This window comes from Glycine max, chromosome 1 (genome assembly GCF_000004515.6).
Source record: "Glycine max cultivar Williams 82 chromosome 1, Glycine_max_v4.0, whole genome shotgun sequence".
Classification (NCBI taxonomy): Eukaryota; Viridiplantae; Streptophyta; class Magnoliopsida; order Fabales; family Fabaceae; genus Glycine; species Glycine max.
In genome coordinates this window covers 49,233,807-49,246,286 of record NC_016088.4, presented here as the reverse complement: position 1 = coordinate 49,246,286, position 12,480 = coordinate 49,233,807, and the positions used below count along the sequence as shown (strand labels likewise).

The following is a 12,480-nucleotide window of genomic DNA, read 5'->3' as shown; positions in this document are numbered from 1 at the left end:
AACCTTTCATCCTTTGTTTATCCTTCTAACCCAAATCAATTATCCTTTAGTTTAAGACCACTTATTCCTAGTCCCATAGGGGTCATACAGGTTGTCAAGGTGAATCACCAATCTAGGAAGCCACTCCCAATTCAAGAATTCATAATGTGTGCCCACCCAGAAAGCCAACCTGGATTTAACAAGAATCCATGGTTATGTGCTTTAGAATTCGTTCGATCACAAGGTCAGCTACTGTAAAACATTTATTGTATTTCATACACCCAAACCCTCAATTGATTGTTGAATTCATATAATTATAGGATCAGTAAATACTGATGACACACCTCACGGGACAAAGTTAGGGTCCATTGATTATACTTTTGATCGTGTATCGTTAACAACCGTCATTGTCAAAACTTGTACCCCAAACTATTTTGGCAACATGAGAGTTACGCTCAAGGTAGTCAAGCATAATTAAGTCTTTAACAATTACATTGTTATTTTTGAGATATTCATTGATGAAAGTTTTAATTTTAGGATCCTATGGGCACTATTGATGTCACTTTGTGACGGATAATCATACAACATGAAGATTTAGGCCAATATATAATTGTTGGTTCTGTCTTAGTTTTGCAAGAGGTAAGTTTCTTACTTTTCTTGTTAGTTTCTTACTTTTCGTGTCACATATAGTTTATTTCTTTTATTGCATTAAATTATATACTCTATAGGCCGTTGTGTTTTCTTCCTTTCCTCTTCACTCCAAATGTTATTTGAATATTACATTGCACAATATTGTCAAGGTAATGTTTTTGTATTTTAGGTTACAAATTAATTTGTTATTAACAAATTTACATTGTATGCCCATGTCTTGTTAATATGTAACACAAGTGTTTCCAAAAGAGAATTGATCTCACCTTAAGAAGTATGTATTTTGTACTTGCAACGTGTCATCAAGTACGTTAAATAATGTTCCAACAATATGTTTGAGTAATAACTAGTTTTTTCGTTTATGTTTGTTTTGTATGGTCCTAATTATGTTTTTGTTTTACGAATTTTGTGTGTAATCTTCTTGTTGTAGAATAATAAAATCGGTACCATTAAATATTATGTTGTATTATTTATAATTCTATTTTATTTTGTTAACATAATCTCTTTTTTAGTTCAACTAAAGTTGTGGGTTAAATACAAATTTTATTAAAAAATTAACTCATTTTTTGTATAGAAAGATTGGGATAATTTTATAAAAAATTGAATGAATAAACAAAAAATATACAAAGACATAAGAAAAAACACAAATGGATATTTTTTTAAAACTAATTACAAAACAAAAAAATAGTTTTATCAAAAAAACTAAATAGAAAACAAAAAAAACAATTACAGATAATAAAAAATCAATTTTCTTTAACCACCTTAAAAAATCAATTTTCCAAAACTGATTTCATAGTCATTTACAAAAAAAAAAAAAAAAATTGCCACCTTACGAAATTGGTTCGTGAAGAAATGATTTCTTTAGGTGATTTTAAATAAAAACGAGTTAAGAAATTCATGGAAAATCAATTTCTTAACAAAAGACAAAAAAAATACCATACCAATTTCAATATGAAATTATTTGATATGATTAAATTAGAATAAGAAAAATGACATCTAAGTAACTTTACATTTTGACTTATCCACTTACCAGTCTCTATTTGATTAAATCTTTTCTCGTGTTTAGGTTAACATCACTCAAAATATAGAAGAAAGTTTAGAGTTCCAAAAATAAAAATGAATTATTAGTTTTCATAAAAAAATGAACTATTAGTAGGGCAATTACTTTTTATATAAAAAGCCGCGTACACTTTACTGGTTAGCTTACAAATAATTTTATTAGTGCATATTATTTTACCAAAAAAACTATATATAAAAAGTATATAAGATAAATAACTGAGGAACAGATAAAAAGAAATTCGAACCAATAAAGAGTCCATCGCCTTCTATCAAATAGAAACGAGATAATATACTTTAGATTTTAAAAGATAAAATATGATTATAATCATTAATTAAAAAAATTAAAATTTCGATAATATATAAAAATATGTTAAATATACTTTATTCTTTAAAATACACCATTGCTTTGATGTTTGGACAGGAAAAAAATAAAGAAAGAAAGCATCAATAACAATATATTTTTTATTTAATTAAAGAGAAAATAAAAGGAAAATAATTTAACAGTAAAAAAACAAAATTTTCTTTCCTTCAATTCTCTTTTTTTTTTTCAAACTTTTCTCTTTTTTAATTGGCTGTTGCACCCGTGGGCAAAGGAACCAAATTTGATAAGACAAACCCTAAATTTATGTTGATATAAGGATTGGTTAAGAAATCCAAATCCTCACAATTGCTATTATAAACCATCACAATGATTGGGATTGAAGTTTTATGTTTAGTTGGGCTACTCTACTTAACCAAATGATCTCTGAACTATTCGTTTAAAATCTAACGGTAAATAATTCAAGTTTCATTTGTTTTAGGAATTTTTTTTTGAAGAGACTGTTCCATAATCCGACGTCCTCAACATTATTCAACCCTAAGTCCCCTGGAGAATGTCCACAGATATATTTACAAATGAATTGTTCTATTCATATAACTCATACAACATTTTTTCCCTCTATCTATCTCCACATCATTAATTACAATTCATATTTCTCACTTATCTCTCTCTCTCTGTTACGAGCTTGGAGTTCGAGGACCAAGCAGCCTCCTAAGAGAGAATAAGAGAGTGGGAGAGAGAGAACTATGGAGGAACGTTTTCTGCTATTTTCTGATATCCTTCCAGCACCATTTCTTTACATATATATAGCTGTTATAGAGGGGACAAGTCCCGACAAGCAAAAACAGAAAAGATAAAAGAAATCCGAAATATCCTAACAGCAAGTATGCCTTTATTCCACTACCTACGCATCTTCTAGAAGACACGATGCTATCACATGGGTTTGCGCTTTTCCTACGTACGGTGCATGTATGCATGATGCATGATGCCAGCCATGCAGTACGTTCCTTCCTCTTGGGCCTTTGGTGCTTACTTCCTGCATAGGAATAGTAAAATGAGTCTGCAGGAAGTAAGCACCAAAGCCCAAGAGGAAGGAACGTACTGCATGGCTGCCACCCACCATACGCCACTTCCATGGCTACCACCAACGCGACCACTGCCTTGCAGCGCCGAGCCCTGGCCAACGAGGCCGTTACGCGCCGCCTCGACGCCCAACTGGATGCCCTTCTCCTCCGACTACCTCGACCACCCGGACCTCTGCCGCGGACTCCGTTCCCACCTCCGCCATCTGACGCCACTGCCGTTAACTCCACCGACCCCTCCGCCGTTGCCGCCACCACCTCCACCGCACCGCCTCCGCAACCGCCACCTCTGCCAGCCACGACGCTTCTGCCGCCAGCTCCACCAGCCACGACGCCTCCGCCACCACCTTTCGTACCCATACAGCTCCACCCATAACCCCGCCGCGCCACCATCTTCTGGTCCTACGCCAAGCGGAAACTCGAGCCAGCGAGGCCGGACAGATCCGGGTCTCAGGCTCAAGGAAGGCATCCAGTTGGCGTCAGGCGGCGTGAACGACATCAAGTTTGGCCAAGCACCTCAGGCGGTCTTCGGTGGCTGAGGAGTGCGACAGTTGGTGTTACAGTCATGGAATGGCTATTGAGGGCAATGTGAATTCCAAGGCGTGGAATGATAGGAATAGTAAAATGGTCTGCAGGAAGTAAGCACCAAAGGCCCAAGAGGAAGGAACGTACAACATGGCTGGCATCATGCATCATGCATCATGCACCGTACGTAGGAAAAGCGCAAACCCATGTGATAGCATCGTGTCTTCTAAAAGATGCGTAGGTAGTGGAATAAAGGCATATTTGTTGTTAGGATATTTTGGATTGCTTTTATCTTTTTCGTTTTTGCTTGTCGTCCCCTCTATAACAACTATATATATATGTAAAGAAATGGTGTTGGAAGGATATCAGAAAATAGCAAAAAACGTTCCTCCTTAGTTCTCTCTCTCCCACTCCTCTCTTAGGAGGCTGCTTGGTCCTCGAACTCCAAGCTCATAACACTCTCTCTCGCTAAAATTTATTGTAGAAATTGTTGTATAAATAATAACATTTCTCCTCACAAAATTACCTGTCAAGAAAAGCTCGGGACAACCAAATATTAAACTTAAAACTATACAAGTTGCTTCGGCCTCTTCAGGCTAAATCAACATAATGCAAAATTTGTAATTAACAACATATAAGAAAAAAATTATCATAAAAACTTTTAATTCAAAAAGACTAGATAAGAATTAACTACATATAAGACTAGGTTGCATCCAAGAGAATGAAATCCTTTTCATGCCTCAGTCATTTTTCTTGCTTCTAAGACTCTTTTACGATCATTAGTTGGCACAAAGGATCTTTAAAGGTGAAGAAGATAGGTGCTTCATGCAATTACATGTCAGCATACGTCAAAAACCGTTAAACCAATCTGTATTCGTTTATGCAATTCAGAATTTATAACCATCTGAACCTCAATGATGCTGCTTTCCAAGCTTTCAAGTAAAATTTCCATTCACCTGATGCTTTGGATGTGCTTGAAACACCAACATCAAGCAATGTAGGATAACGTGTGTGCCAGAGTCCTCACATTCATGTTTTAAATGACTTTTTGTTTGTCATTCATACCAATCAAGAAATTGAATTTGGAATATCTACTATAGCATTGGTCTTTCATTGTGATGCTTCTGTTCACCATTACATGTATCCATCTGACATGGGCTGTAGCTAGACAACAATGCAAAACAGTGTATACATGTTAGTAAAAACATGTGATGCTGATCTCACTGTACTAAACTTGTACGCATGTGAGTGGCATGGGCCATGAAAGTCATGGGTAATCTTGCTAACCAATAAACACCAAGTATATAGTCTATCCAGAAAAGGAACTCAGAATATTCATCTTGACACTGTTAAAACCAAATGTTTCTCAATATATGAAACTGAGCTTCCTTCATATGCATTGTTTTCTACTATAATTTTCCTCGAGAGACCCACTTGTAACCAGCAACAAAATCAATGATCACTGATCAAGTCCATCAACTGAAAAATGAATAGTCAACTTTACACAAATGTTGGTTAGAATCACAGATCTTGAATCATCTTTGCTAACTAACATCCATATCAAAAGCAATTCTCATTTCAAGCTTTGTCACAAAGCTGAAGACTCCCAGAATGCTATGACAACCCAATCTGTATGGAGAGGTATGTTCCAGTTGATAATAGCATCCATATATACCAACTGTCAGTCATATTTCATCCTTCAGACAATATAGGTTGAAAAAAGAAGTCCTGCAAAAGAGAAAGTGCGAACTGATAATTGAGCTGCTCATATGCAATTAGTTTTATCACAGGAACAACAAATGCACAGTAATTTATCCAAACCTTGAACTACACTGAAATAAGACCAGGTTTTCATTCATCCCAAGAATGACAATACAAGTTAATCTGGCTGATAGTCAAATTCGAGCTACCTACAAGTAAAGAAGTGCTTCCTGAGCAACACGTATGAATTGAAAATTTTGAAAACTCATAAAAATAAGTTGATAAAATCAAGAGGAAATCTAAAGCAGCAAATCTTTGATTGTTCCAACTATGGGTAATTATATAAATTTTAAAATTTGACACTGGCAGGAGACTGAAGATTTTTCCTTGAATAACATCAAGATTTAGACCAAATGGAAAAACCAATGATGAGATACAAATCTCAATAATTAAGTAACTTTGTAGGCCAAAATTCTGCCTCTGATATGATAGTTACATTCTCTGAAAACATGACCATGTGAACAGGAATATCAACTCAGCATCATCAGAGACAAATGATCTGACAGCAATGAAAGAAGTCAGAACACCAAAAAAATTGATAAAATATTTATGATAAAACCTTTTCCCAGTTTAGGTTTTCCCACATTCAAAGAAATTTCATTTATGGAAAGCTTCAAAGCATGATATACAGTTACATGGTATGTTATTTAGGCAGTGAAAATAGCATAACCAGGTAAAAATAAATTACCAACAAAAGCAAAAAAGTAAAATCAAATATACCTTAACAGAACCAACTGAAAATACACCTACAATTCATAATATCGTCAATCAATTTAAACTAAATTGAGTCACCATATAACATATGGCCCAATGATAATTATCATCAAAACAGGGCTACATTCACGCATTAATTTTACATAAAACATGGATACACAAGATTGCCATGTGTCACATTTGAAATCTATCTACAGCAAAGCAGCCAAGCCTGGGTAGTCTGTTATTTATACCAAACAATCGTTTGCAGTCACCTTAGGGAAAAAGCAACACAAGATGGTCTCAGAAGATGAGCTTTGAAATTTATCAACCTTGCAGCCATTTGCAGTCTCCCTGGATAGATCACTTGAAAATTCTTGACCAAAAATGTACAGTTGAAGCAAGCAAATACCACAAATTTGCAGGTTAATGAATGTATACAAGGAATCTTCTTGATCAGAATCAAACCTGAAAAAACACATAATATTAACAGTCGATGATATAATTGGGGCATAGAGACAATAACACTTGCTGCAGCACATTTATTATGAACCAGAAAATTACCATATTGGGCATTCATTTGGCAGAAGATATGCGCTGCACAGATGAAATCCAGCTACTCGAAGGGCCAATTTTATTACTACCTTGCCCATGTCCAGGGTTAGGAGCTTCAGTGGACAAGGCAGGCTTCAAGGTGTTCCTTCTTGAGGTACCAGCAACAGAGTATGAGGTAGAGGGTATATTCGCTTCACCAAAAATCTAGAAGTAAATGATGAAATTAATTAAATATTGCTTTAAACACTGATCTATTTCATAATTTTTAAACACGTAGTCATAATAAAAATTTATAAATATTTTACTCAAAGATGACTTACATTCTTGTCCAGAGGCTTTTCAGAGCCCAAATTTTTGCCAACTGGTGATTTAAACTGAATTTTAACACCAGAACCAGTAACATTGCCTGACTTAATGCGTTCTGCTGTGACATCCCCTGAATAAGCATTAATACCTGCCAACGAGTAATACTGAACACAACATTGTTTATGCAGAATCACAAAAAATTATGTAAATAATTTCAGATGCACCAACCTCGATGGTTGTCTACATCCATTGGCATTGCAGGACTACTGCTTGTTCCAGGGACTGTCTGCAATATGACAAAAATTAGTATTATAAGCATGGGAAGACTCAAACCTCTTCATGTAGAGCAAATATACTCACAGATATACGAGACTGGACTCTATTCTTTTGTGCCTGCTGGTACTTTAAAATAGTCCAATCAAATACATAATCAAATTCATAACCTGCACTTACCGATAAGGGGAAATAGAAAAGGAAAATTACATAAATGTAGATATGAAAACAAAGACAAATATTGCCACTGTCACCACATTTGATATACTTAATGATCTGTTAAATCCCAACTTTCAGTTATAATAATAATAATAATAACTTCAATATCCAAAGATGCTATTTTGAAGGAATATAAACACAATTCTGCAGGTAATTTGATTCCATATTACTCAAGAAATCATCAAAATAATCACCTTCTCGAGCAAATAGGTCCCGAAATAGGCGCTTCAAGAATCCATAATCCGGTCTCTGATCAAAGGTCAGAGAGTGACAGTAATGAAAGTATGAAGCAAACTCTACAGGATGAGATTTGCATAATACCTTGAAAATAACAAACAAATAAGAATCATGATCAAATCCCAACACATAAGAATCGTGATAAAAAAACCTACACATCAAATAAATGTCCAAACACTTACCTCAATAGGAGTTGATACTTTCTTCTCACATATTTTATCATACTTTTGCTTCTTTGTTGCAGCCTTTAGGTTTTGCCAAGGAAGGCTAAACACAAATGTTCAGTCATTTACAAGTTAGAACATTTCATTAAATTGCTCCCAATGGATTAAAAAAATGCCCATTAAAGTAAAACAAGTAGATTAGAATGTCATACCTTCCTCTAAGGAAGTACAAAAGCACATACCCAAGTGACTCCAAATCATCCCGTCGACTTTGCTCTACAAATAAAATAGAAATTGAACATAAACAAAAATTGAATTTTATATGGAGTGAAGGGCTTAAATAACTTCTTCTGACTTACCAATCCCAAGATGAGTATTGCAACTAGCATAGCGTGCAGTCCCTGTTAAGTTTTTGTTCTCCCTGTCCAGTACAATTTGTTATTATTAATTCTGGTATATTTATCAGGGATGAAAAGAGAAGAAACTAAAAAAGAAATACTCCCAAAAATATTGTGTTATTCATGAAAATTGATTAAGAAATTGGATCAAACCCAAAAGAAAAAAGGGAGAGAGAGAGATAATTCAATGGAATACAATAGTAGAAAGTTAGAAACCTGTAAGGGATGTGGCGATTAGTTGAGGAGTCCCTATATCGTTTTGCAAGCCCAAAATCAATTATATAAACCTGTCAAGTACACCATGATCATGTATATTTAATTTGATGCCAACTAATAAACTGGGGGAATGACAATGCAAGTCAACTCCAAATGAAGACGAAACCACAACAGGATAGTCACCTGGTTTGCCTTCCGACCAAGTCCCATGAGAAAGTTGTCAGGTTTTATATCCCTGTGTAGGAATCCTTTAGAATGCACATATTCTATTCTAGTCATCTGCACAAAATAATTAAGAAAAAAGTTATCATCAACTGCACACTTCACTCACTAGGCATCATGACATAACAAAATTTATAACAAAGCGACACTGACTGCAAAATTTTCCACGAGACTAAATAAAAGAATAAGGCTGAGAGAACGGGACTTAAAGGGCCAAGAGGCAAGAGGGAAGAGGTCTTGCTGTCCTTTGAGCTGAACACATGAACAATTTGCAGACAACATAGTAACCCATATGATAATAATAATTAAAAGAGATGACTGGTTACCATTTGATCGGCCAACATTAACACAGATTTGAGGGAGAACTTTCTTCCACAGTAGACAAAAAGATCCTCAAGACTAGGTCCCAGCAAGTCCATAACAAGCACATTATCCTCCCCGTCTACGCCGCACCATTTTATGTTCGGGATGCCACCTGGATTCCAAAAAAAGAAAGAAATTCAAAATCTTCAAACCTCACCATGTTCCTAAAAGTAAAACTCTCCAAACTCTATAGTCCATACACGGATACACCAACTCATTCATTCACTTATGCAGACATACACACACAAATGCACAACTAATTATCAATTTAAAAAAATAATCCAAATTGCATCAATTTATTATTAAAAAAAAAAGAGGAAAAAGGGCATACTTCCTCCTTGAAGAATATTGTAGAGCTTGGCCTCGTAAAGCAATTGTGGATGCTTCGTTTTACCGTTCTCCTGCAAACAAAACTCGAAGAGTTAAAGAATCCGAATCTGCTAGAATGCATAATTACTAATGATGCGAAACCACAACCAGACAATAATCAAACTTTTTTGGGGAGGCGAATATGGAGAATGTTAAAACAATCAAAGCCATCTTAAGATCATTTGAACTTGCCTCAGGCCTTAAAATCAATTTTGCAAAGAGTTGTTTTGAAGCTTTGGCCAATCTGATCTATGGAAGCAACAGGCAGCTAATTATCTGAATTGCCGTTTGCTGGCTCTCCCTTTTACTTACCTGGGAATACCCTTAGGAGCAAACCCGAGGAGATGTCATTTGTGGGACCCTATAATCCACAAATGTGAGAGAAAGTTAGCGAGGTGGAAACAGAGACACATATCTTTTGGGGGGAGAGTGACACTCATACAATCAGTGCTAACATCGATTCCAATTTACTTTTTGTCTTTTTTCAGGGTGCCTAAATCAGTGGTCGACAAGTTGGTGAGGATACAACGTAGCTTCCTATGGGGAGGAGGGCCTGACCAAACCAAAATTGCATGGATCAATTGGGAGACAGTGTGCTTGCCGAAAGAGAAGGGAGGATTGGGCATAAAGGACATTAACAACTTCAACATGGCTTTGCTTGACAAATGGGAGTGGAATCTTAGGCAACAAAGAGGGGAATTATGGGCTAAGGTGCTAGAATCAAAATATGGAGGATGGAGAGGCTTGGCTGAAGCGGGTAGGGCAGGCCACAAATCCATTTGGTGGAGAGATTTACAAAAGACTTTCAGCAGCTCACATCAAGGACAGCTCATTCGAAAGGGAATGAAGTGGAAGGTGGGTAGTGGAGATCAAATCAAATTTTGGGAGGATAAGTGGACCGGGGAGGAGGAATCATTGGCTGAGAAGTATCCTAGACTATACTTAATATCATCACAGCAGAATCAAATCATAAAATCGATGGGAATGCATAAAGACATAGGGTGGGAGTGGATTCTTACGTGGAGAAGACCATTGTTTGAAAATGAAATCGATTCAGCGGTTAGTTTCCTAACAGATATTGCAGATAAGTCAATTCAGCAACAAGGCACAGATGCTTGGGTATGGATGGGTGATCCAGAGGGCCAATATTCAACACGAAGCGCATACAATATGCTAAGGGAAGAGGCAGCAGCTGGTAGACAGGAAGACTGTTTTGTGAAACTATGGAGAATAAGGATTCCAGCTAGGTTTGCGGTATTTGCGTGGAGATTGTTGAGAGACAGATTGCCGACAAAACAAAATTTGAGGAGGCGTCAAGTACAGATCACAGATATGCTGTGTCCGTTCTGCAGATCTCAAGAGGAAGATGCATCCCATTTATTCCTACATTGCAGCAACATAAAACCCATTTGGTGGGACACTATGACATGGCTGCACATTAAAGGTGCTTTCCCATTAAGCCCAAAGCAGCATTTCCTACAACATTTGGGTGTTCAACTTGATGGAGTAAGGATGAACAGATGGCAATACTGGTGGTTAGCCTTAACATGATCCATTTGGAAGCTTAGAAACAACATAGTGTTCTCTAATGCCACTTTCAATGCTAATGCACTGTTTGAAGATGCGACTTTCCTACTGTGGTCTTGGCTAAGGGGTTTTGAGAAAGGTTTCACAGTCCATTTCAATCAATGGGCAAGCAGCTTTACACAAAGCTTTTAGTATCAGTAGTAGACTACATCGTTATGAGCCTATTTAATGTAAATTTCAGAACAAATCTATATCCATACTCTGGTTCCCTTTCAGAATATGAATGTCTGATTGTGGAACCATTTGTATGGTCCTTTATGTACTATTCAGTACCTCTGGTACTCCAATTAATATATAGCTTACCTTTGCTGATAAAAAAAATAAATCAAACGAAGCTGAAACTGCACTAATTGAATTAAAAAAGCGTAGGAACAGAAAGCAGCATACGATCTTGACGGCGACGATCTCGAAGGTATCAATATTCGTCGCTGCAGAATTGAATTGAATTGAATCGCAATCAGAACATAATAGCATTAACATCGAAAGCAACAATAATTAAAATTAGGAATTGAGATTTGTGAAGAAAAATTGAGAGAGAGAGAGAGAGACCAAGGTAGATTTCGCCGAAGGATCCGCTTCCGATCTTGCGACCTAGCTTGTACTTGGCGCAGATGATGCGCTCCATGGCCTTAACCCTATCCCTACGTATCTATCTATCTATCTATTAGGTGCCTGCTATAATAATAACAATACAAAGAAATGCTTCGATCTCAGAGCAACAACACGGAACCACTCAGAACAAACAAATATGAATCCGGGGGTATATCCGTCCTTTCACTTTTGTCTCACTCCAGCCAGAACGGCCCAACCGGACGGACCCGGTTCTGGGTTGTTGCCTGGTTCCACCGTCAGAATCTTTTTGGGAAAGTTAAATCCTATTTTAAGGATCTAGGACTGGTTTAGATCAAGGATTTTTTTTTTTTTAAGGATTTCTTAAATGAGTGTCATTTTTTATTGGAACAAATTTATGTGAATTTTTTAAAGATATGATTTTTATTTTTTATAAAAAAACTATTTCTTTGTAATAAAAAATAATATTCATTTAAAATATAACAACATCATAATTAAATCATAATTAAGTGGAAAAAAAACATAAAATTATGAGTTTTCTAATGATTCCTAAACTTTCTTAACATGAAAGTATAATTGTGTGTATTTTTTTATAATAATATGACATTGTGAGAATCAAAAAATAACTTAAAAAACTTTAAAAATTCTCATTAAAAATGCTCTAAAATACTGGATGAGAAAAAAAATAAAAGAATTGGATAAAAACACGATAATTGATTATAATTTTAAATTTGTTAAAACTTCCAATTTTGAAGTGATTAAATGTTTTTACTTTTTCTTTTCTTCAATACTATATTTTACGGTAAGTTCTAAATATTTTTACCTTTTCTTTTCTTCAATACTTATCATGAAAGGTAATAGGAAGATGAAGTAGGAGGATATAACATCACTTAAAGTTATTAACATATTTTTGGTGTTACTAGATAACAAGTCAG

The 12,480-nt window shown here is 35.6% G+C and overlaps 1 protein-coding gene across 5 annotated transcripts; it reads right to left on the bottom strand.

Moving 5' to 3' along the window:
• Positions 1 to 4,688: 4,688 nt before the first annotated feature.
• On the bottom strand, positions 4,689 to 11,726 carry LOC100798768 (casein kinase 1-like protein 3). 5 transcript variants are annotated; one of them, XM_041015795.1, is made up of 18 exons: positions 11,525 to 11,726; positions 11,363 to 11,403; positions 9,351 to 9,420; positions 8,983 to 9,131; positions 8,618 to 8,713; positions 8,435 to 8,505; positions 8,180 to 8,241; positions 8,033 to 8,096; positions 7,839 to 7,923; positions 7,614 to 7,740; positions 7,288 to 7,370; positions 7,156 to 7,213; positions 6,942 to 7,075; positions 6,631 to 6,825; positions 6,342 to 6,534; positions 6,094 to 6,119; positions 5,434 to 5,522; positions 4,689 to 5,340 (listed from the first exon to the last, which is right to left on the bottom strand). In XM_041015795.1, exons 1-14 carry the CDS (start codon positions 11,598 to 11,600, stop codon positions 6,643 to 6,645), a joined length of 1,299 nt encoding a protein of 432 aa, XP_040871729.1. In that variant the 5' UTR covers positions 11,601 to 11,726; the 3' UTR covers positions 4,689 to 5,340; positions 5,434 to 5,522; positions 6,094 to 6,119; positions 6,342 to 6,534; positions 6,631 to 6,642. The 5 variants fall into 5 exon arrangements, with proteins under 5 accessions (XP_040871729.1, XP_040871727.1, XP_040871728.1 ...); XM_041015793.1 differs by having other exon boundaries at positions 6,094 to 6,534; XM_041015794.1 differs by lacking the exon at positions 6,094 to 6,119.
• Positions 11,727 to 12,480: the final 754 nt, after the last annotated feature.